This window comes from Cygnus atratus, chromosome 2, assembly GCF_013377495.2.
Source record: "Cygnus atratus isolate AKBS03 ecotype Queensland, Australia chromosome 2, CAtr_DNAZoo_HiC_assembly, whole genome shotgun sequence".
NCBI classification, from domain to species: domain Eukaryota; kingdom Metazoa; phylum Chordata; class Aves; order Anseriformes; family Anatidae; genus Cygnus; species Cygnus atratus.
The window spans coordinates 152,046,988-152,073,749 of record NC_066363.1 but is presented as its reverse complement, the minus strand read 5'-3'; the positions used below and the strand labels follow the sequence as shown (position 1 = coordinate 152,073,749).

At 37.5% G+C, this 26,762-nt stretch overlaps 1 protein-coding gene across 1 annotated transcript in view; it reads left to right on the top strand.

The window, feature by feature from the left end:
* Nucleotides 1–18,466, top strand: part of KCNQ3 (potassium voltage-gated channel subfamily Q member 3) — a 191,171-nt gene extending 172,705 nt beyond the window's left edge. The window contains exons 10-15 of the mRNA XM_035556250.1: nt 9,434–9,621; nt 10,699–10,801; nt 13,942–14,073; nt 14,768–14,866; nt 16,669–16,753; nt 17,729–18,466. Coding sequence (XP_035412143.1) covers nt 9,434–9,621; nt 10,699–10,801; nt 13,942–14,073; nt 14,768–14,866; nt 16,669–16,753; nt 17,729–18,466 — 1,345 coding nt within the window. The remainder of the gene's footprint in view (nt 1–9,433; nt 9,622–10,698; nt 10,802–13,941; nt 14,074–14,767; nt 14,867–16,668; nt 16,754–17,728) is intronic.
* Nucleotides 18,467–26,762: the final 8,296 nt, after the last annotated feature.

Sequence of the window (26,762 nt, the reverse complement as noted above, 5' to 3'; positions counted from 1 at the left end):
TGTTATATAAGTAATGACCTTCAGCAAAATCATCATTAATCCTGCACTGGAGCCTTAGCAAGACTTTTTTATGGAAATAAGCATTCACTAAAAGGGATTGAAAGCCCTCCAGGTAAACTGGGAAATGATGGTGCTTGTGGGAGCATCCACTGACTTCAGTAGACATAGGACTGAGCCCTAAAATCTGGTTATTTTGACAGTCCCACCTCCCATCTCTCATAAACTTCTTATTTACAGACCATGTAATTCAAAAAATAAAAAATAAAATAAAAGTCTTCTTCCTACAGTGATTAAGTGTGAAAAGTATTACTTGTATTCCGCTGCAGTTTGTGTTGGAGGCTATACTGAAATAAAAGGTCAATAAGGAAATGTAGTCCTACTGGAGAGAGCAGCCCATCAGTGCACTCTGTCTCCAAGGTCTTGCATCAGTGCAGTACTCAATGGGCAAGCTGTAGTAATAAAGTTCATTGTCTGAACAGTGGTTTATAAAGGAGAAAGAAGAATTGGTCCAAATCTTTCCCAGAAGAGTTAAAACATAACTAGTTAATAAAAATGAGGTCTGGCTGTGTGAAAATTTCAGGATGGATAATGCTTTGAGTGTCAGGTTTTCTATTCTGTAGTTCAAAAGCTCTTTAGGAACTCAATAGAGCCAAACTCTGTGACAGATCCTTTGAGGACTTCTCCTCTAAGCGGGATGACAAACTGTCACGGAGATACAACTCCATGTTCTTAAGCCATGTGGGAGAAACAGAGGGGAGACAACAGTGTGGAAGAGTCCATTTCAGAAGTTGCAACCCAAGGCAAGGCCTCAAGAAAGGACTCGCGGTAGCAGAAAGCCAATTAAAGTTTGGCAACAGCCCATGGCTTTACTGAAGCTTACTTTAAACTGAAACTGTGAAGAAGTGAGACATGATGAAGAGCACATTGACCCAGACAGTAGGCTGGATCACATAAGCAGTGAAGGGTCATGGTACATATCATGCTGCTCTGTTAAGAACAGCGCTTTCACTAGGTGCCCCTATACAGGCTCCCAAACCAGGAGGAACTGGGGCTGTGCTCTTCACTGCTTACTAGTGGGGAGTCTGCTCATGCTGCAGGTGCCACTAGCTTTTTCTTCCTTGATCGATGTCTTAAACTACGAGCACATGGAATCTCAGTTAGTAATTGTACCTGCAGAGAAAGGAGGACCTCTTGTTCCCACTTATCTGAAGGCTCCGGTGCTGTTGCACTTCTGTATGTATTTGTTTACCTCACAAGAAGGAAGATTTATAAAAAGATACATGAATGTTCATATCTGCTTGAGTGCTCTCATTCAGCAAATATTTGGGTGCCTGACCCATATTTCCCAACATTTAGGACAGGCCTTTACAGGATGGACACGTTGTTAATAGTGAACCAACTTTTTATGTCTGTTTGGAATTGTGGCCTTGATTTTTCAGCACTGTTAGCAGCTGTTAGCAATGATTTTGACTAGTGTGTGAATTTTGAATTGCTTTTACATGCAGTCACTTTAGTGAAGGATTTTGAACTTTCTCCTAGGGCCTTGCTCCTAATCAGGTTTTTAATTTCTGCACAGAACATTTCCCATCCGTAGAACTAGACATCAGGAGAACATGTTCATTCCTAGATGCATTATTACGTGATTGCAGAAAAGTCATTGATCCTTGTTTCCTTATGTCTACAAGATAAATAATATCCCTGTCTTTGGAAAGATGTTTTGAGATATTTAAGTGGCAGAACCTGTACTAGTCCTACATACTCTGTGAGTATAAAAGAATGCATATAATGTGGTGCATTTTTATATTGCCAGGAGTAACAACATAATGCAAATAAAATCATACTTTTCAAGGCTGGAAAATTTCACTGTCAGCATTTCTTCTTAACACAACTTCCCGAAACAGAAAGGGGAAAAAAGCCACTCTGATCTGTACACTACACTAACTACAAACAAAAGGATGTTCCCATTCTTTTTCATAGAGCTTTTCATGGATAATCATTAACGTCTCATCTTAATAACTTTTCTTCACTTTACAGTAATGTCATGTTTAGTAGGGAGTCATTCTTTGGATCAAGCCTCACAAGAAAACTTAGGTATATACATTCAAGTAACAATCAAGCCTCACTCTTCATATTTTTTGCATGCCATTCTCTGCCTGCACTTTGTTTTGACTACGGTAGCTCATCTAACTACCATGAAAAGTAACGGGAGATAAGACTGAAACATTATTTAAACATAAAAAGAAACTTGCATGACCTTGCAGGTAGTTCATTGTTCTGATGTTCAGCAAACATTGGGTCTAGTCCTAGCTCTGCCAATGATCTGCTTAGAAACAACTGCTTTTCACTGTTTCATAGAATGGAAATGATACTAACCTACTCTGCGAAGCATTCAGAAATCTATGGCTGAAAAACATTCTGTAAGAGATGAAAACCATTACTTTTGCAGTCCCAACCCTGTCAATACAAATACATGGAAGTAACATTGCATTTGACTTTAAGTGATCAACATCCCTGCATGTGTATTTACAGGTTCTGGTTCAGCAAATGGAAAACAAGTGGAAGATTTTTATCATCTGAATAAAGTTAATGACATGCTTAAACATCTTGCTGAACCGTGACCTGAAATGTGGGGCAAGAACTTTATCTTCCTGCAATGGGACATAGAAATAATTAGTAGCAATTCAGAAATCTGAAGGACACACCATTGGAAATACTAAGATTTCGACTAAATTGTCAAACATTCTATTTTATCCTGCACAAACATCTTCCTATCATTCAACTTTAGCTTGTTCTTCTCATTCCTGCTTCATTCCACAAACATGAAATCATCAGCACACAACACAGCTTTCCTAGCCTAAGCCCTTCAGCTTTTGGAGAGCTGCTAGTGAAGCACTCTATTTTTCATTGAATGATTGGCCCATGCAAAACATTTGAGAGACATTGATTTTTTTCAGTTTGGTTTGCTTCTAGTGGTTGATACATGAAGAAATGTTCACTGCAAAGTAAAGAGTGAGTCAGCATCCACATGGTTTCTATTTACATTTCTGGCTGCATCCTTTGGTGAAAAATAGCCATCCTGTTTTCACAAAGAATTGAATTTGGATTATTTTCTCCATGGATTGGCATGATACTGCTTATTTTTGCCCATTTCCATTCACTTTAGTGAATGCATATGAGAAAAAGGACTCAGCAAAAGCCTCTAGTATGGACAACAGCTCTTTCTCTTCCTGAAGGGCATCAAAGATGAGCCTAAGTAAGGACTTATGTTTCTGACCAAATAATTTGAATGGTAGGTGAGTTTGGATTTAGAGTTATGCCTACACTTAAATACCAATAAGAACATAAAACACAAGAGAGTGAGGAAACCTTGCCTAAAATTGGATGTTTTCCTATTACAAATCAGACACTTGTAAATTTAGACCTTGGGATTCAGGGTGCAAAGTGGCTTTTTCAAAGAAGGCATTAGTTTTCAGGAAGTTAGAGTCAACTATTTTAAGGTTGAACATTTTTGTGAGTTCTTCACTATAGAAATTAATGTTATTTGATTTCCTTAAAAGGGAAAACTGATTGGCTAAAGTTTTCAAGTACTTTGGAAGTGCAAAATGTTCTTTGTTGGGAAAACACATGGACTCTTAGAGATCAGTTGAATGTATTCTCTGAGGGTTAGATTTTCAGCAGGACTCATTGCTGTCCTCAAAATATTAGTTTTGTGCTACTTTCCATTGGGAAAAGTTCAAAGGAGAATATTTCTGAAAATCTCATTTAGAATATTTGATTTCCCAAAGCTAAGTTCACCCAAATAAGGACAGCGGATAATGTAGAAAAATATTGGAGTAAACATGACTTTCTTTTCCTTCCAGTTGCTTGAGACCAGGAATAAATAAACCTACAGATTAGCTAAACTGCAAAAATATGGAAAGAATATTATTACTCCATGTGAGGTGAAAGTGGTTAATACATGGAAGAGGGCTGTGTTTGATTCATTTTTGTTATTAATTCATTATTTTTCTTCTCATACATGTACCATTTGCTTATGAAACTCCAATACTAGGCAAAGAACAGAGAGGAGAGTATCTGGCTTGCATGATGGGATGTAACTGCATTATTTCCTTGCATGACTTTTTCTGAAACAGTATTTCTAGTTCAGTGGTTCCCACTCTTTATTCTGAGCAGGGGTAAAACATCTTCTGCAGAAGCCATCCATCTCTTGTATATTCAGCAACCAAATTCTTCTCTCAGATGTTCCAAAATAATTCCCACTGCTCTTGAAGAGCAAGAATCTGAGAGCTGAATTGTTCTTTAGCTGTGAAGATTTCAAGCCAAACTGTCTGCAATGCATCTGTCTTCCCCCCTTTATGACGGTCTGTATCTTCCGTAGTTATGGAGTTCTCATCCTTGAACTCTACCTTAAAGGCAAAGTTTTGGGGAAAACTTATTCCAACACAAGGGAGCAGATGCAATGGCATGCAAGGCAAGCAATCGCAAGCTAGTCAGAAAAAATACTCTGCAGTTATATCAGCATATTTTGGGATGTGTTATTCCCCACAAATTCTGGAATTGCAATGGAAGTCACAATCATATTTTCCTGAATGTGAGGAAGCCAAATGAAGTGAGACAGCTGTCCCAAGGAGAGGAAGAGCAGCTCATATCAGTAGGAGGAGTCTGAAAGATAAGCAGCAGTACGTGAACCTGTAGGTGGGAACCACTGTCCTAGCCACTCTCATTGAAGGATGATGTGATCTGCGCATGCTTCATACTCTGAGACTGAGCCATGCGCATGCTGATTTATTGAAGGAGATTGTGTCATGAGAACAAATGTTTCTTAAGTGTTTTTAAAAAGCACAATGTAAACAAAAACCCCAGCAGACCCAGATTTCGTCCCCTGGAAATGAGAATAAAGTCCATTGTTTCCCTGATGACAGCTATCCATTTATCTGGAAAGAAGCTTGGGTTTTGTTTTGTATACAACATATTGTTGTATTTTTTTCATGTGAAGCTGATTAATGATTTTCTGAGTATTCTACTGCTCTGGCTGCCTGGATATGAACACAATTGTCTGTATTATTGTGTAAACATATTGTCTGAATGTTACTTTACGGGTTAATTATCAGCATTAAATTATTGATAAAGGCTTCAGCTCATGTAACTTTAGCTGAGACTAGAAATCTGATTTTAAAATGAATTCTCTTCTAGATCTATCTGTAATGAGTATTAACAGACAAGTTCCCCCAGTTGAAAAGTCACCCCAAAGTGAAACAGATCTCAGTAGGTTAATAACTTCCCACTGAGCATAAAAAGGTGTCTGAAGGTCAATCTTAGATAAGAAATTTAACTTTTTAAACTTTAGGAGTTCTAACTCCTAAACCTAAGATGCCTGAGCAACAAACAGTCTTGGGACAATGGTTTCTTCTTGAACTGACACTTGTTAATGGGGAAAGTTACCTTAGAAAGAGAATTTAGGAATGCCTTCTGTTCAAATTATCTACCTCCATGAATGAATAAATGAATAAATAAATAAATAAATAAATAAATAAATTGTTACTAGATTAGTAGATATGCAATAGAGAACACCAAGGCAAATAAGTAGCCTTTTGTGCTGAATGCAATGGAATATTTTGATCTGTTTTGATCTGTGAGGAGGATATTAAATCTTAATCACTCCTATTCTGAGGTCAGTTCATGGCAGAGATTTTAAGCCCTACATTGGAAAAAAAAAAAAAGAAAAATTACAAGATGAATCTGTTGGATTCTTTGCATTGTCCACTGACCCTTTTCCTGCTGATCTGATCTGTGTGAAACCTTGTAACACATTATGTGCCTCCTTGTCTTTTTGTAAAGAAGACAGTTGATAAAGGAATTTTAAGGGAGAAACTTTGAGAGATCTGGACATGTATTTTGAAGGACTGAGCAAGTTTCTGGGGAGAGAATCAAAGACCATATGTAATGAAAATTTTTTTCTTTCCATACAACATTTAACTGCTTTTTATAGACAATAGAAACCCTCTGTCTCACCTATTTTTCTGCTTCTTTGGCTTTGAAGTTCTCTGCTGTAAACATATTCTTCCATTTAGAACTTTTCTGTAGTGTTACTAAATCAAATCTTGTGAAGTTTGGTAGGTTGCTCCAAGGCAATGTGTTGTGTGTGGCCACTTTTACTTTTGACAAAATTATCTCATAATCTGAAATCATCTGAGTTTCAATCTTAGCTTTCATCCTTCTAGGAGCTTCCTTCACATCCTTGAATGTCTTTGCAGAAGCCCCTGAACTAATATGCTCAACCTTGAAATCCTAAGTATAAGTGGAATATAGTCCCCACCTTCATTTGAGGTTCATTCATTGGTAATCTGTTAATCTTCCCACCAGGAAAAGCTGATATCCACAACAAGCCTATTGTACATATAATTGTTTCCTACCTAGAGGAAAATTCTTCATTTTATTATCACCGGATAGACCTTCTCATCCTAAAAATTCTTGAGTTTCTTCCTCTTTGTAGTGTACATTACAGTCTCCTTCAGCCTACAAAGATCACCGCCTTGCCAAGCATGCTTAATGGCTCTATCTTTCTTCACATTGATGACCTCACAAGCTCACTCCTTGTAATTCTCATGCCCATCAGTTTATATTTCCCATGTGACTCTTTGTTATCACTCAACTAGATTTTTGGTGCCTTCCTTTGCAGTAAAATCTATTTTAGCGTTTTTCCTACCTTACCCTCCAAAATCCACTCAAGTCATTCAGTTGGCTTTTATTGTCCCCAAATTTATTTGTCATGCCATTTCAAAACTTGCTCAAGTTAGCTGTATTCTTTTCCTGTACATATTTTTTCCTAAGTATGATATATGAGTGCTTGAAGAGTCCAAATTTCACAGCAGTGCCATGGAGTTAAGACATCTGTCTTGCAAAGCAGCACTGTTCTCAAACACTGCCTCTGAGAGAATAGATAAATGACAGTAATGCAGAAAAGACATCACAGGATTCTCTGTCTGAATGAAAAGCAAATCACATGTTGGGATCTTGCACTCACCATTAGTTTAGCCTTTTAGAGCACTGTAGCAGATCAAACAGATCAAAAGTCCACGCCAAAAGGAAACACTATGGAAACTACTTTTTAAATAAGTGCTTAGGGCTTAACATTAAACTACCCTACATATTCTGTGGTGACTAATTTGCCACAGTTATCAAGAAGTAGCATCTTTAATTTTTTTGTACAAAGAAGGAAGCAATCCCTGATTGTTGCTGTGTGCATTTGTCTGCACTTTGTGCATCTTCCCCATAGCCATTAATTTCTCAGGAAACTACACTATGACAAAGTCTTGGTAATATTAATACCATTCACTTAGACTGCTCTATTTCTTCACTCAAATCCATTCTTTTCTCACGTCATTGACTTCAGTCCTGGCACTGCTGATATATCAGGACTAGCTGTGTGTCTCCATACTCACACAAGTCCTTCTTAACTGCCACTTCCATACTTGCACACCCCTGCACACTTCATACACACAATGACAGTGCAAGTATCTGAATTTACTAGGCTGCAGAAATTGCATTCACAACTGTTGTGATGTTGTCAGCAACAAGATTAGGAAAGCGCAAAAAAACATTCTGCACAAATGTTTAGTGCTTCAGTCTTTTGAGGCAGAGATGCTCATATTTTCTTACCTTCTAGGTCAAAGATTTATTAATAGGAATCTGATAGTAAAGATGATGGCACCACTAATTCATAATAAAACAAAGAAACAAACAAGAAACAACAACAACAACAAAACCCTGCAACATTTGTGATCTGCAATGCTCAAATGAAGGAGGAACTTTGTATGCTGTAAATTGCAGTACTCTTACTAGAGTCAGTACTGTTATGAAAGCTGCAAAGACATCATATGTCTTTAAATGTATCCCACCTTTGCCATTTTAAGAAGAATATTCCAAGAACTTCCACTGTGGTGGGATACCGCCTCAGGATGCTGCCTCTCTGAGGTAGAAACAACTCCTTCTGGCAAAGAGGTGCACCAGTAGCACCAGAGACCCCCAGATTCCAAAGACATCAGTAGAACACAAAAGTCAGCCATCTGATCAAGGTAACTCCTTAAAAAAGAATAAGAAGTTCTGTAAGTGAGACCCTTCGCTTGCACAGTCTGCACACAAGTCTGTCTTTGACCACTGTGTCCTTGCAGGGTGTACCCTCCCCATCCTTGTTCTTTCATGCCAGCCAAGTTTAGTGGCTTCAGCTGAACAAACCACACAAAAACCTCTCTGCATACCTATGAAATCTCTTTCTTCTGGCCACCATTGCAACTCTTCCTTCAACTCTGCTCCCAGCAGTGGCTCTCAGAAACCTGCCAGGTGCTGTGGCTTCTTCTCTCCCCCCTGCTCAACCCTCCTGACCTGCTCTCCCACTCAGAAGTGCCACTTTAACATGTGTGCACAAGTCATCTCTCCCCAGAGCTGTCCCACATTGCAGTGCCCAGGACTGGGTTAAAAAGTAGGCTTTCTTCCCAAAGCTTAGCCCCACATTTATATTTTTAACAAATGGTCAATAAACAGATATTTTTAGTAGTAAAATAAACAAGCAAATAAACCATTTATATCATCTCTCACCTAAAAAATTTTCAGAGTGTATTTAAGCTGATGCACTAACCAGCAAATTCTTTTGTGCTGCTGTTTCCAGTGGCATTAGTAATTGCCTTTAAGACTGTTATGGTCATTGGGCTGTGAGAAGGATTAATGATGCTGGTAAAATGACAGGCAGATGCTATTGCAATTCAGTGCAGTTGTCACTGAAGGGCAAAGGTCTTTCATCCATAAATCCATAAGAGGACAGTGTAAGGAATCATCAGAGGAAGAAAATATGTCACTTTACCACTATTTGTCTACAACACCTCAATTTCTAGAATAGAATAGACTGAAATTGAATAATGGAGAGAACTGTGTGGCTTGCCCTACTATGTACCTAGTAATTGCTTGGCAATGCCTTTCCAGTGTTTTGCTGATAATTTATTTGGTTCACAGCATATCTGACTTTTCTTCTGCTCCTGGTAGGCACATTTAATGGCCTGCCACAGACCCAGTAGGAAATGGAAAGGCCAAGCATCCTTGTCATTAGATAATAGAACTGCCTAAGTGGTAGTGTTTCTCTTCTTAATAATAAATCTCATGCTTCAGACATAGTACTGGAGCTGAAGCACTGTGATACATTACATAGAGAGGATAGCAAAACCCTCTGGTAACATTTTCAACATTGATACAAAAAAATGCTCATAAAAAGCAGTTAATTATATGCGGAGCTTAGCTGTTGCTTACATTGATGTATTACGGTAGCCCCAGCAGTGTCCTTGTGTACAAAACATTTATTTAGCCTCTTATATATTTTAAGCATCGTGAAAACAAGTTAAAAGTGTACAAAGGAGGAAAATGATTACTTTTGCTTATTTTGTAGCCAAAAGCTGGGTCTCTTGGATCGGGTTCGTGGTACCAATACTAAAGGAAAGCTATTTACCCCTCTGAATGTAGATGCCATTGAAGAAAGTCCTTCAAAAGAGCCTAAGAATGTTGTCTTGAATAATAAGGAGCGTTTTCGCACTGCATTCCGAATGAAAGCGTACGCTTTTTGGCAAAGCTCAGAAGGTAGCCCATCTGTGTTGATTTCTTTCTATCCCTCCCCTTTTCTCTTCATTTTACTTTCTTCCTCTGCATCTTCTGTTGAAGGTTTGTGACTTTCTGGGCCAAGCATTGCCATCTCCTGGTTTCACGTGGCACATTTGGGGAAGCTCCAGGAAATGAATGCTGGTGTACAGACAACACAGTACTTGAAATAAGGCAGTGGCCCTCCAAAAAACAGCAGTCAGTATTGGATTTGGCCAGAGATGGAATCAATCCATTTGAACTTGAACACCAGGGCACATTGGGCAGTGAACTGATATCCCCCCAAAAGCACATGCCATCATGGCTCTGTTTATTATCAGGGATGCTATGCTAAGGCAGCTCCCTGCTAGACTGTATCCAAGCCTGCATTAGCCTGTGTCCAGGCATCTCAAATATCTCCTCACTGAAATCCCTTAAAACCATGTTTTATAGAGTGAACTGCTGTTCCCTTCCCACTTTCCTTAAGTCTGCTGCCCCTCGGCAGATTTACTTTTATTGGTGTCCATACAACAAGATAGGATATTTTTTCCTCTCATTCTCCCTCAACACATTTTTCTGTTATTGTCTGTTGTGTCTAAATGGTGTCTAAATAACAGTTTCTCCTTTATTGTGCCAGCTGGCTTCTGTGCATCCATCCATACTACCATGGATGTAGCTTGGGTGTCCACGCTGGGGACTTGAGTATCCTCCTCCGTGAAGTTACATGAGCTCAGAGCAGTGCAAGTGGGAGAACTTGGCCTGTAGTTCTACAGATGTTCTAGCCTTATATAAAATAAGATTGGTAAAGACTTTTCACCATATAAGTTCATAAAAGTGGGAACTTCTAAATCCATTTGAAAGGAGGAAAAGTTCTCAATGTTTTCGAAATGCTGGAATCTGAGACGAGATGCCTCAAATAATGTCTTACAGCAATTCCAGCAGAATTATGAAAATTCTTTCAAGAGTTGACTAGAGAAAGAGGAACCTGCAAGAAATGTTCCTTTAATGAATTACACTTATCCCTCTGTATATCATGCAGTCAGATGTTCACACATCTTTTTTTTTTGACCTGCCTTGCAGATGCAGGTACAGGGGAACCCATGGGAGAAGAGAGAGGCGACAGTAGTGACTTCCTCATGGAAGAGATGATCCCCACATTCAAGACAGCCATCCGAGCTGTCAGGTAAATGTCTTTGACTTCTCCTCGGTGCTTGGCTTTGATTTCGAATGTTTGTGCTTCAGGAAAGCACACCACTGTGTTGCTGCATGTTGATTCATTGTCATTATTCTTGCTTTTATAAATGCAATAGACTGGATAATTCTAGATAATTGAAAAGCATCAGGCAAATCCTATACAAGTCCTCTTTCAAAATATACAGAAAGGAAAATATTTTTTAGTAATACTGATCATGCCATTTTTTGCAAGATCATATTTGTCATAAAACAATATAATATACAGCTTATCTATAAAACATGCTGTAAATATAGTATTTTGCCCAAGTTACTGACTGTAGCATTTATGTACAGCTGGAATTCTAGTTTAGCAGAAAATACTCAGCTGACTCAATTCTTCTTTATTTACAATTGTATGAGTCTGCAATATATTTTTTGTCTGTCATGCTTTAATAGATGCTGAAGTCTCCATTTCATCAGTCTTCAGCCTGTCACATACATCACCTCTAGTTTTGCATCACAAGATATAATCCCTGGGGTTAAAAACTCCTAGTAAGGCTTGGTAATGTGCTTAGAACATCAAAAACATGAAATTTGTTCACTGATGCTCTGTTACTTCTCCACTCAGAATTTTTCACTCCCACATAAAAAAAAAGCCCCCAGAGGAAAAATGCTCTGTTTTCATTGCAGTCACTTTTTTTTTATTCTGCCAGTTGCTTTAGGCCAGTGAGTTACCACCTTCCAGTAGAAAAATTTCAAGTCTAGAGTGTCCCAAACTCTATCTTCTTCAAAAAGGTTCAGGGAACATGATTGTGTATTCTACATTTAGAAATGTTTATAAATCAGCTGCAGGTGTATGAGATGAATGTCCCATTGTCACTGGTTATGACTGTATGTTTTCCCAATCCATGCAAGGGCTCTCGGTCAACCTGCCTTCTTCCCCATTTCAGTGTGGATTATTTCTGTCTATAATAACTTCCAATCAATTACTAAGTGATGAAAGGTCTTATTTCATATTTTAATTTGATGGTAACACAGAGTAAGTCCTGTATTGCCAGAGAATATACATTTGCAGGAGCTGAATTAATGGCTTCTGAAAAGCTTTATTTTTTTCCCCATTTATGGATGCTATATCATACTAACAAGTTGTGTTAGTGGATTATAACTGGATTATAACTGAAAACCAATGTCAGATTCTTCCTTTTCTCCTCCACAGTATATATTCCCTCTGTAATAACTGGGCAATGGCTGAGAAAGAAAAACACTGTATACATGGTATTTCTTTCACAACGTGATTATCTGTAACTCCATTTTGCCCTCACCTGAGCTTCCATAACTGATGAGTGATCTGAATCCAGTACTTATTTTATTCTGTATAAGTATGATGTCTGTTTGTTTATATTTTATTATTTTTACCAATAATCCAAGACTGCATTATCTGAGCTTTATTTACAAATAAAATTAAAATTAGCACTGTTTTCTCCTTGTTTTCCAGCTGAGTGCAGAAAAACTAGATATTAAAATTTCAAGTTTTCTCAAGCATGCCAAAAGCCACGTCCCACAGGCTTTGCTTATGTTACCCAACTGCTTCCCTCCTGCTGAAAGTTACTTCATCCTTGATTCCTCCACAATTTTGCCCTTTTTACTTCCCTGATATCTGCTTGTTTTCACAGAATACACAGCTGCCTTTTATTTACAGACCCCTCCTCCATAAGACTAAGACTCCATAAGACTCCATTATTACTTTTGCAAAACTTCCTCTCCCACAATCTGTGTAAACCTAATTGATTCATGTAATTTCCTCTTAAACTCAATCATGATCCAAGCTGCCAAGCTTTTTTTTTTTTTTCATTTCTTTCTTCTTTTCTTTTTTCCCTGTACGGTTTATCCAGACCCAGAATGTTAATAGGAAGTAATTATTTCAGACAAACCTCTTAATGACTTTCCAGTGTCATGATCAAGAAGATCTTAAATTTAAATCACTAAGAGTGTGATTCCTATTTTAAGTATAGTTTTGGTGTAATCATACATATTTTGGCTGGAATAGGCGTAGGTAAAATTTTGAAATCTTGAACATTGAAAGACTTATTAGCAGTAGAGTTAAATAGTCAAAAAAGCTTTTAAAAGTCATGCTAGAATTATCTTTGCTAAATGAAAGTTCATATATACATTTTTATAATATAACGAATAAAAAACAGGTCAGAACCTTAACAGATGAAAGCAATTGCACAATTTAGACCAAGAAGAACATGAAGATTACACTGAGGAAGCAAATCCGTGTATTCCAAGTCAATGACATATTCGAAAAATAAAATACTTTCCTTCTTTACATATGTATTTTGTCTATTTGTTTATTTTTCCAAGATACACGTGAACAAGTGTATAAACAGAAACGAATTAAAATTAAAAAAAAAAAAAAGAGGTTGCAAAACAGTTTTCAAGTGATCTTGCCAGCATGCTTCCTTATTATATCTATGATTCTGTTATTACTTACCAGGGCATTTAATAATAATTTATATCATCATCACTGTTACTACTACTGCTACTACTACCACCACCACTACTACTACTATAATAGTGTTATACTGCTACTTTTTCAAGGGCACTTCAGGTAGTTCTAACATTTTTTTCTTTTTCTTCACAACTTGAACTGCTGACTACTTAACTTCCACATTTCTAACAAATTAACATTTCCCATCAAAAACTTTCCTAGGTGCTAAATGAAAAACAAGTTGAAAATGATTCAACATTACATATACACTCTAAATTAGCTTTATAATATGCTGAACCATGCCTTCAGCTTCAACATCTCCTCTGATCTGTGCTGTTCAAAATCAAGTTCCATATCTGAATATGTTGCTTTGAACCATTTCTAGTTATGAAGATAGTACTGAAAAAGATACATCATGTGTATATAATTATTTTTAGGAAAATCTAGCCTATTAGCTATGAAAAGCCAACTATTATATGTTTAAAAACATAGTATGATATTGGAGATTCTCTGCTTATGTTTTATTGTCTAGTATTTGTCTAGTGAACAAGTTCACTTTTCAAACATACAGAGTATTTACCAATTATTCAATAAAGCTGCAAATGATCATTATGGAATTTATATAAGAACTTAGTATTTTTTTTCTGTTTGTTACACAGAATACTACAGTTTCGTCTCTATAAAAAAAAATTCAAGGAGACATTGAGGCCTTATGATGTAAAGGATGTGATAGAGCAATACTCAGCAGGGCATCTTGATATGCTTTCCAGAATAAAGTATCTTCAGGCAAGGTAAGAATCCTCTGGGATGTGGGGAAAATGTATAGTGCTGGCAAAAGCATAGTTGGTCTATTTGTGTACAAGGCCATCCAGAAGCTACGTCTCTGCACTTTCCATAAGAAAGCCTCTTCCCCAAAGAGTAAAGGTGAGTGAGCAGCTAGCTGGCATAGCTGCAGAAGAAGAGAGCACTGGCTCATAGTTAGAACAAGGAAATGAAAAATCATGAGAATTTTCTTGACCATTGCTTCATTTGATTATGGGGAAGTTTTCCCCCTTCTCTTTTGCACAGATAATCAATAAAAGCAGTAATTACACTACATAGAGCTTTCCTTTGTGATAGATTCTCTGCTGACCTGTGCCTGGTGAAAGATGTCGTATGAGTGAAAAACCAAATTAGCCTGGAAGGTTTCACATCCCCTTTGCTCAGATGTAAATTGACATATACAAAAATATTTTTTGAGCTCAGAAATTTGAAGAGAGCTCATGATGTTAGAAATCTGTGTCTACAATGTGTTCCAGCAATGCTTGGGTGCCTAGGAAATATCCAGTTAGCTTTGCAAGTTTTGCCTTATTCTTTTTTAAGCTCTATTTCCAAAACTCCCTTTTGAGTCTTTGTTACTGTTTGCTGCAGAGATCCATAGTCATTTCTATCATGTGCTAGCATTTAGAGGTGGACTTATGCAGTTGCACTTTTCTTTTTTTTCAGAGTAGATATGATTTTTACACCTGGACCTCCATCTACTCCCAAGCATAAGAAATCCCAAAAGGGAGGAGCTTTTTCTTACCCTTCACAACAGTCTCCCAGGTGAAATTATTCTGCTTAGTATTTTGCACAGACCAAAACAGAAATAAAATGTTTGCTCATACCAAAAAGCATGCACTTAATTCATCCAGACAGAACACTGTTGTAGTAACAATACTAAGCGGATATGATGCTATAAGATACGTATGTGTAAATGTTGAATCAGAATGAGACTAGCTTCCCTAAGAATGATGTATAATGGAAATCTAAACTTAATGGCTTCTTAATTGTCTACCTCAGTTTCTCTGTGGTTTGCAGATGTGATTTTATATGAAATACGTATTTATGCTTGCTGAAGTGCTGAATTTCTAGCATTCAACTAGTGAAAACAGTTAAAAACTCAATAAAAATTGCCAATAGTTTTAAGGTAAACTTAAAACTTAAACTTTCCTGAAGTGAAAAAAGTTTCATTATAGCCCCCACCAATAACAAACACAGAGTTTCAATGATGCAGCTTTAAAATCAATGATTACAGGGAACTGATGAAAATAAACTGCAACAACAGGTTTCTGGGTATGAATGTTACAGCATGTTATTGTATTGTTGCAATCCTGGTAGCAAAAATTCAATAATAAATGACTTTTTTTTTTCTGTTATTTACAACTATCAATCTGTCAATAAATACCCATGAAGTACCACACAAAGCCATCAACAATCTGTCCCCAAAGCTGTTACAGTTTCTCAGGACAAAAGTAATCGTACACAAAATAAATTAACTTGGCTCTATCTGGTTTATCCCACCCAGTGAAAAATCCGAAAACATGAAAATATGAAGACAGAGCCCTACATATATGGAAAGAGGCAATGATGATTTTGGAAACAAAGCAGATTGCAAAATTTGCATAAGCCATATCAGTGATAACCCAACCTGCAAAATCTGACATGTTTTAGTTATAATTTCTGCTTTAAGATATATCCACAGCTGTGATTTTTGAATTTTGCCAGAAAGAGAGGACAAGAAATGGACCTGTTAAAACAAAGGTTTTAGGACATATTTTTTTCTAAGTCATCTTAAGAACAGGTGCCTAGAAATTAGTTTTCTAGACTTTGACATAGTTTGTAGAAAGACATAAATTCCTCTGAAGTTGATTTGGAACTGTTTAGATAAAGATTTAGCTTGACAATGACAATCTCAGATCCCATGATGTTATAAATCAAGGTTCTTTAGTTAAGCAGAGATTATCTTCCTATCTCTTGAGCTTACTCCATCTGACAGATGAGCAGTAGGAAATTACGTAGAAGAAAATGTATTCAGTAATCTACTTTAAATATCCAGGCGAGACTCTCTTTTCAGCTTTTCCAGTCTCTGCCACTTTCTATTTGGTTTAATGAAATGGAGAAAAAAAACACTCGACCATGAAACTCATATTCAGTCTTCACACAAACTAATTAGAAAGAATTAGATTTCAAAACATATGTCCATCTGTAGACCTACTATCAGAATAGACTGCAACATTTTTCACAAATCTGCAATTTTTCCACCAACTCTGGATCAATTTCACTAACTGCCATTTTGAGCTTTTTTGTTTGCTTTTATTTTGCCTTAATCTCAGTCTTGATTTTGAACACAAAATAATTTTAAACACAAAATCAGTAATCTATTCTTTAGAAATGCATTGAAATTGCACAGAGTAATCTTTTTATTCCATTTGTATTGTAAATAACCAGATCCAATCCTTTCTTAAATGGGGTTCCAAATAGCTATGTTAATATACCACAAAGATGGCATTTCTGTTTTCTGATATAAACTACTCACTGTGATGCAAAAAAAATGGAACACTAATAGATATATTAATTCTTTATAGAAATGATCCATATGTAGCCAAAGCATCTACAGCAGATACTGAAGACCAAAGTATGATGGGCAAATTTGTTAAAGTTGAACGACAGGTATGTAATTTCATGACAACAAAGGAAACTGAGGTGCTTGTACAGAAACAATAAACTGATATCAATTATGTGTCATTCTTTGTCTGACCCCGGCAGATTTGTACTGCTGGTGATCAAGCATCACACAGATCTTGTACTAATGATCACAAAACTCTCTGATTACTTTTCCATGAAATAATGTAATTACCTGGGAAGAGTAAATTTTGAGACCTGTTGAATGGATATAATTACGTATGGCAGCAAGACCCATACCAGCATGTTTAAGTGGGACTTTTTCACTCCATGCTTAAATGCCATACTTATCATGGCTGGTGTTTTGCTGTGAGTACAATGTTCTCTTGCAAGGTCTGGCACTCAAAAGTATTGCCTCCACAGGATATTTTGTGTCTTCTTTATGCATTTTAACCCTATGCTTAGAAAAACATGACACTCTCATTTTTAAATACATAACTAAGATGGAGGCAAGTTGCAATAATTCACAACAGATCTTATAATGGAATGTAAATGTTCAGGTGCAATATACTATCAAAAGAGAAAGGAAAAATAGTGCTGATACTTAACCCTTATGTTGTAGAACTATTAACAGTTAGAGAGGAGGTCTGTGTGCAAAGGTAATTCCATCTGTTGCATTTTGGTAATAGCTATTTACAGTATGCTATCACAACTTTGATCATCATGTTGTAGACTGCCATTGGACAGTGGATTGACAAATATCCAGCAACACTGAAAAAATGCTGGTACTATTCATAGGCAATTAATCTGAGGCAATTAGCGTATAAACTGTCATCCACTGCAGTCCAGCTTCCAAGAAAAAGTCATGATTATCTTGCAATTGTCTCATGATTATCTTGTAATTGTCTCCATGACCAATAAAGATGGCAACACATCATTGTGGGGGCAGTACACCTATGGAAGCATTGATTATTTTATTAAATAACCAACTTGAGACAATATGATAAAATTGGTATTTTTCAGGTTAATGACATGGGGAAGAAACTGGATTTTCTTGTCGATATGCATATGCATCATATGGAACAGCTGCAAATACAAGTCGCTGAGATAAGTCCATTGAAAGAAACTGCTTCTCCTGCAAAGGAGAAGAGAGAAGAAAACAAGTATTCTGAATTAAAAACAATAATATACAAATACACTGAGCAGTGTGCTCATGAAACTCCATACAGCTTTCAGCAGGTTCCAGTCAACAAAGTCAGTCCTTATGGTTTCTCAGCACATGGTCATGTGACTCATTCACAACCTTTATCAACGGGTGGGCAAAACTCTGGCAAACTGCAAGCCACACCTTCCTCAACTTCATATGCAGAAAGGCCAACAGTTTTGCCTATATTTACGTTGATGGACTCACAGGTTAGCTACCACTCCCAAGGAGACCTGCAAAGCCCTTACTCAGACAAAGTGTCTCCAAGGCAGAGAAGGAGCTTAACAAGAGACAGCGATACGCCATTGTCCCTTCTCTCTGTCAACCATGAGGAACTTGAGCGCTCCCCAAGTGGCTTCAGTATCTCCCAAGACAGAGACGACTTTCCTTTTGGCCCCAATGGGGGATCTGCATGGATGAGAGAGAAACGTTACCTAGCAGAGGGAGAAACAGACACAGACACCGATCCTTTTACACCAAGTGGCTCCATGCCTTTGTCTTCAACAGGAGATGGGATTTCAGATTCAATATGGACCCCTTCAAATAAGCCAGTTTAAAAGTGTGTGGGGTGTTAGTCACTGGTTGACTTCTCCGTGTAATGTAAGCATACTTTGTATATCTCACTTACTCTACACCCAAAGCTTACTAGTTCAAAACACCAATGGCTGCATAAGATGCATGTGTAATTAGTGGTAGTCATTCTGCACCATTTCATACAATTTACTAATGCAGTTTTTTTCATGCTACCAAAACTAAGGAGCTTAGTTTTGAGCACGGTTTGCATGACTTTACCCTATATAAATGGTACAGCTGATTTCTTCTATGATACATATCTATTTGATACTCTTCAATACAAGGTGGATTGATAACAGCCAAGATATGACGTCCTTGCTACGCTTTGTAAACTGAGCAGCAAAGTCAAAACAGTTCCAGGAGCAATATCCTTTTGTGGAAATTAGAAGTCTGAATCCATTTTCCAATATAAGTAAATCAATTCTATCCAACTTAGGCAAAAGGATCTAATCTTCAAAGGGAAAAAGCTGAGTCAAAGTAAATAACATTACTGAAACAGTTTTGTAAACTAAATGTTTCTCGTGATCTGTTATACAACTACCCATGAAATACAATGCCAAATGAAACCAGGGGTAGATTAGTCATTGATATTTATTTACTGTATAAATTCCTCAAGCTACTTTGAAAATCTCCACTAGTGGTTATAAAATTGCTGGAAGTGCGACTACAATACTGTTCTGTAGAAAAAACTTTTGCCAAGCCCATTGGTTTCTTATGGGGACAAGGTTTCTTTCTGTTCAAAAAAAAAAAAAAAATAGTATTCAATGTAGGTTTCAAATTCCAGGTTTCTACTCTCCACTCTTTTATTGACTTACATGATATTAAGTAAGCTGCATAATGCAAGTGTGCTTCAGTTTCCCATCTGTTAATTCAGAGTTATACTTACATATATACAAGTTGTGAGACTCAATTCACTAATATTTGTCAAGTGTTTCGAGCTCCTCAGATGTGGAGAGTCTCACTGTTTTGTTACCTGGGGGTTCCACAGTGCAGGAAGATGCCAGGGTTTGGCTTACAGTTTCTCTTCAAAATGGACTGCTCCAAATCCATGTATGTGTATCATATTTAACATCAATGTACAAATAAATAAATACCATTCTTGTGTCCTGTCCCTGAGCAACAGAGGTATAAGTATACTCATTAGGCCTCAGCCAAACGTTTTGCATGAGAACTGGAAAATGTGTTGAGGGAGAGCAAGGAAACCATCCAGCCCACTGGGCACCGGGCAAAAATGAATCTGAGATCTCACCACCACAATGGGAATGTAGTATCTGCACAGCTAGTGTAAACAATCTGTCCGAATATCCTATGCAGGATTCATCTGATCTCAGTTCAGGAGTCCATGAAATAGTGTCCATCTGATGTCAAATTTTATTTCTATGCACTTTACAGCTGTGGAAAAATAATCAATACAGTCAGTGAGCGCAGGGTACAAGAACCAAAGCATACATCATCTTTAGGATAGGATTAATCAGACTTTTAACTCCATTATCTACAATTGCCAACTGACTTCAAAGGGAGCTGAGGGTGATTTCCTTAGAAGTAGGCATGTCACAGACACCCACGGTCAGTGGATGAGGCTCTCACCTCCACCCCTTTTATCCACGGTGCAGCCTCTCTACCATGGCTCCTGTCCACTTCCTGTTAAGAATCATCCCTGCCACTCCAAATGTCTAATGAGTACTACCATGGCTAGAGCACCGATCAACAAAGACACAAGGATTTGACCAAAAAAGACATTAGAAAGTGATTTTTCTGTAGTGACTGTTTGTTATACTGCAGCTATACAACTGAGCACCATTGGTACATGCAGTTAGAGCACAAGAAAGAGATACACCCTACTGGGATTCTCATGTGTATCTGTAACTGGGTAACGCACAGGCCTGGATAGAGTGTGCTTCGGTGAAAGACACCTTGTTGGGTTTTTCCCACTATAGTAAACTTTGTGTTTGTTGATTCTTTCATACTTTTGACATCTCATGGCAGGTATTCCATCCAGGCATCTTCTGTTCTTTTCCAGATGTAGGCATTGCCTTCATCTTCATTATTTATTCTCTATTTAAGAGACATCTAAAGGATTAGGATCTTTGTACTCTTAAGACTGGATCTGCTTTTTAGCTAAAATCATGATACACCCTTGTGGCCCAGATCTTTAGGGAGAAGAAATTGCTGTAGTTACTTGAGTAAACAAAGCACACCAATTACAGCCTTTGAAGACTGAGCTGAGTCCATGGGGCTATTCTGAGGTCAGTAACTATGATAATACAAGATACAATTTTGGTAATTAGTTAATTGACAAATAGTCTGTGTTTGCTGCAGTTTCATGGCTAAACTCAAAGAGAATAAAACTAGCTGATGAAAGTGTAATTCACTGTAATTTGACATGTTGAGAAAAAACTTTTGGCCACCAATGATTCTTGGAAATACCTATACTTTACTTGCTGTAATCTTTTTAATGTAATAATATATATCAATGGTGACTCATAAGACTTAACCCTCATGTGATGAATGAAAAATAATGAAAACTTATATTAACATTGCTAGACTTCTTCTGAAGTTGTGTGTAAGTATATGGTAGACAAGCTTGTTTCATATTTCTAGTATGCCAAGTGCCTGACATTCCTACTGATTTCAGTGGAGTTTGGCCCTTCTTAAGATTCTTTCTAGAGATGAGAATTCAAAAATCAAAACAGCCCAAAGCCAAGTGCAATTTGAGAAATTTGTTTGTGAAGGCCTTTGACAGTGGCTATGCCATGCAGTTCTCTGCTCAATTCCCCCTCCAATTCTTCAGTTCAGGTTTCTAATCTCTCCTATGCCAGGTCATATAAAATGAATATTTTCTCAGTATTAAACCTGCCTGAAAACCTGTAAATCACGTTCATTTTAAGAGAAAATCCAAGCAGAGGCAAGGATTTGGATCAGTCTTATCTGCACACAAAAATGCAGCCCTAGGGAAATCAGGATTTGGGCTACCCTAAAATCTGTGCACTGTAGCAGCTGAACTGCCTCCAAGTTTGCATTTGCAATGGGCTGTAAGCACCAATTTACCATAAGTAGGTTAAAAACACAGGGCCAGGTGTCTGTAGTTACATCATGAAATATTTAATGACATGCTAAGTGACCAGTTAGGGCCTGCTTCATCCTAAATGTGCTGGTGGCAAGTTCACTAAGGCTGTGTACAGTGGGCATCTCTGGGTCCTCTGGAAAATACACTAGGGGAGGGTCAAGTATGGTCTTACTAGCTTATTTTATTATTTATGTTACCCAACACACTTATTTCCATTGAAACCAGTCACTGGTCACTTCAGAAGGGCGATGTGCTCAGCAGCACTGTCATCCTAGATCATCTGGATTAAAAAAAAAAAAAAAAACACAGAGTGCATTCATTCTGTTCTTTGTGTTGGCAATGTAAATGTGTCTAGATATCACCAGTAAGGTGAGACCTGGAAATCTTCCCAGATCTGAGATGTGCACCAAAACTTAATAAAACTCCACTTGAGGTTGAGTCCAAGAAGTGCGTCAACCGAGGAGCTGCAGTTTGTGTGTCTGCCAGAGATACTGGGCAAAACAAACAAAATAAAGTATCTGTGGCTGTTAACCCTGGAAACATTTAAAAGGTTAAGACCGTTTCTCAGAGTAGGTTTTCCACAAATAAAGAAAAAATTATTAGCAATTTCAGGTGGGAGAGTCATCCAGGTCCATTATTACTCTTCATACCCATCTTCCATCAGTGTGTAGCATTTCAGTTTAACAGCTATTAGTCTTCTTGGAGTTAAATCTTTCCAGCATCTTTGTTTATGTATAGTTAGCATACGAAAACAATTAATTGTTGGAATCTGCTCTTTGCTGACTCTTAACTCCTATGAGTGACCAAGAATCCATTTCAGGCCTTGAAATGTTTTTTATAATTAACAAGTGTGGGGTTTTCTCCGCTCTCCTTTAAGTCAGTAAGAAACCTCAAACAAATGCGCTAGGTCAGAATTAGGTCCTAATCTGCCTTTATTTATGAATTTCAATGATTTGCAGATATTTATACACTGATTTTTCTGTCACTATAAATGAAGCTTATCTGTAAGTTTTTGGAAAAGTGAATATGTGTTTACATTGTGTACCTCTCTTTGCAACATTATCATCAGTCAGGCTTCCTCAATTTAAAATCAAACCAAGAATATTTCATTAATGCAGAAGTGAATGTCTAGGCTAAGTACACAGTTGTAGAAAATGTGGTTTATGCTCCATTTAGCAAATTGCTCCTTTAAGAAAAAATCTAGTCAGGTAATGGCTGTTGTCCTTACCTTGGCTTTTCCCTGTGCTAAATTAATTGGTTTGGCTCCTGTTAAAATAAATGGGAACTACGCACATGGAGACTTTGATAGTATCTGTCCCTGAGCTGACTTTGAGTATATTTATTTGATTCTTATCTCTAACTTTGCTGCATTGTTACGGTTCAGAGTGGAAATAGTTATATATTTTTCTGTTTCAAATTGTGGCTCAGAAATGCCGTAAACTAATTCCTGTCTGAACCCTTGTGTAGCAGGACGGCTGACTCGTGGCCTTCAGGTGAGCACCGTGGTCCGATCAGTTTGCAGGATCAGAGCCTAAAGCAATCAGAAAATGTAGATTAGGAAGCAAATTCATCCCTGCTGGGAGCCCAGTTTTTGCAGGAACTGGATTTGTCCCACTTAGTGCAAAGCATGTGAGAAAGAGACAGATCTTACATCCTTGCACCCCTCCACTAAGCTTTAGGTGCCAAGAGCAAACCAAAATTTTCTACAGCACCTCATGAATTTGAAGTGGTATCACTTTTTCAGAAGGCCAACTGAACACAGGTGTTGCCTTTCGAAGACCATTTCCAGAAGTGCAGTGGAAGAAGGGGCCATTTTCAAGTGTCTTTAGCTGGGCACCATGGTAATGAAGACACTGGATCTCACTCTTACTTCTGATTATTTAGGCTGTAAGATTTGATCCTTCCCTGTTCAGCTTTTGGCAGCTTCCCTCTGAAGTAAAGTGAAGCAAAAAGCAGGATCCTATCTCCATCCTCCAGAATATGCTGAGATTGAAGGTTACATAGCCAACTGCATTTTGTTTTCTAGTTATGGCATCTTATTATTACTAGTATTTGTGCCTTGCTCACTGAAATTTTCTCCATGCTACAAAGATGCTTTTCAGATTCTGGCTGACAAGGGAACACAACTTTTTTACAAGTGGCCTTTAGTGCTCTTTATAATATTATTTATTGTAATTTTTAAACTGTATGTGTAATTTATATTCTGGCACTGTCCAATATTTGAACAACTTTAATATGTTTATTTCAATATATTATGCAAACAATACTTCTTAACTGATTTTTTATGTTCTGTCTTTAAAAACTGCACCACTTATTAATAAATAGAAATTTCAATTATGATGTGGAGGAATTTATTTTCATTTAAAGCATGATATATTCTCACACGTTCAGGGAACATGATGTCAAATGTCCTTCCAGCAGACACTGGCAAAGATCATCCATGCAGGACTGAGTAAGCTATCAATGAGTAAAGTATAAAGTCTCTATAAAGTTTATATAAAGTCTATAAGTAAATCTTACTATGAGTAAGCTTTATCCTTCCTCCATACTTAGTCCCATTATAATACAATGCATAGTAGATTGAATTATTTATGACTTCCTTTCATTTAGTAGCCATGCAAAATATACGTATTTGGTCATAAATGTGTGGGAAAATGAAAACTAGTGGAAAATACATTCAGCTGGAAATATTTCCTGAAAACACTATGATTGGAAGGAAAAGGAACTGCAATCTCATACACATCAGTATCAGAAATATCAGGTGCAGCAGGTCTGATTTTTCTCAGTAACAACAGTCATGTAACAGTTCAATGCACAAATAAGATACAAGTTTTTATTCTTGTTAGACCCCTTTTGCAATGAATAGATGGAAAACAGTGCTTTTCAGAGGACGGTTCAGTCTGTCGTATTGCAAATGGACCAGAGTCAGGTGGTGCCTCTCTCAGGCAGTGCCTGCCTTTAATCGGCATCTTTCTTAACCACAGAATTCAATATGACCCACTTAGACACAAATATATTTCAGATAGCTACGTTAGGTGAGATGAATCATATCTTTTCATAGAACCATAGAATCACAGAATCATTCAGGTTGGAAAAGACCTCTAAGATCATCTAATCCAACCTTCAGCCTACTACTGACAAGTCCACCACCATACCATGCTACTTAGGTCTACATCTGCACATTTCTTGAAGACCTTCAGGGATGGTGACTCAACCACTTCCCTTGGCAGCCTGTTCCAATGCTGCACAACCCTTTCAGTAAAGAAATTTCTTCTAATGTACAACCTAAAATGGAAAGACTGAGATGTGCAAAGAGTCAGTTCAGAGAGAAGGCTGAAAGGTAACTGTCCTGAACAAGACGGAAGGAGAGCACATGGCACATAAACTTTTTCCCAAAATATGGCTGAACCCAATGGGATAATTTTAAGGCATTCCCTGTGTCATAAGCACCATGATTTTCACCAACCTCTGCTTAAAAATTGAAATTTAACTAAAAATTTTTCTTTAATTTTTGTGGTAGGTAAAAATCTATTCAGCAATTAGTCCAGTTTGTGATCTAAGTTCTACACTTCTGTAAATTGGGAGTAATTCAAAAAATCTTAAAGTAACACAACATCCAATTGTTTCTGATTTATGTTTTATTTTGTTTCTTTGTCTTTAAAAGGCTTAAATTTAAATAGGATCAGTGCCAGACTCTTACAGACAAATTTTATCAAATTTTCCAAAGATTGACAATATTTAAAAAAAAATAATAATAATCAACCAGAGCATGGAATTGTGAATATCTTGGCTTCAGTTTTCCTCAAAGAATAACTGTGACACAAGCATTTTCTTTATTCTCTGCATTTCTCTCCAAGCAAACACAAAGCTATTTCAAATGTATTCACACCATTTTATAGGCAGTATTACCATGCATTAACATTACTTAGCAATGAACAGCTAACTGAACAGCTACCTATGCAGCAGAATTCTTTTGCAAAGCAAAACAGACAGCCGCAGGAATGACATTTAAATGAGTACTTCACAGACACAATAGGTGAACCACTCAGCTTTTGTTCACCTGAACTGAAAGATATTGCATTAAATTTTCCCTTTGGCAGTCACCCAAATACGCAAGCACACCAAATCACTGGATTTCACTAAGGCGCTGGTTCTGCTCTAACAATCATAGTCATAGAGTGGTTTGGGTTGGAAGGGACCTTAAAAGTGATCTAATTCCAACCCTCTGCCATGGGAAGGGACACCTCCCACTAGACCAGGTTGCTCAGAGAAATCTTCTAAGAAATGAATTCTAAAATGGGAACGAAATATGATGACTATATTCAGATAAGAGCCCAGGTTGTAGCCAGGGAGATTTCCACCTCTTCAGACTCTGCTAATGTTTATATAGGAGTGCTGAGACCATATATAATTGTCCTCTGCCTGAGCAGAGTGAGGCCAAGACTTCTGAATGTTTTATAATGGGTCAGTATTAATGCCCTCAGTATAGCCCAAGCAATGCTGTTAGGAGTGGTGGCTTATTCACTTCTCCAAGTGCAGTCTTCTCCAAGTGCGTCCTTCCCTTTCTTCTCAGGGTACTTATCAGGGACTTTTAAGCACTCTTTCCACAGTCTTGAAAACTAGCTCAGAAAAAAAAAAAAAAAAAAAAAGGCTCTTTAACGTTGAGCATCCTGTTGGACCACAAAGGAGAGGAGGAGTCAAGACAGCCAAGACCCATGGCACAGACCAGCAGGAGAGCTAGACTGCCATTAAAGAAGTTGTACTCCAAGAAGGTTTTTCAGGCATATGGCCCTGATGGCTGTTAGCCCAGTGGGCTCAGGACGGCACTGAAGTTTCTGTCCTCTTCTTTGTGTCAGACACAGATGGTCAGCAAAACACAGACCAGGGCTTATGAAAAGAGAATATGATGTAAGACATGCTGTGAATGTTTTGGTAAGTTTGCAGGGAACAGCTGTGTGTCTGACACATATATCAGAAACAACAACACTGGATAAATCATTAAATATTTTCTAAGTTCTTAACTGCTGAAACTTCTATTTATATAATCAAAGCCCTATGAGTTTCAAGATCTACAAATGTGGTGCTCGATCTCTGAACGTTGTTTTTAGAAGACCCAAAGGAGCAATGCAAGACATTGCATGGGTCTGTAAAAATCTCGTGGAATCTCTATACCATGCAGAGACGAAAACAAAACCATCAGAAATCCACCAGAG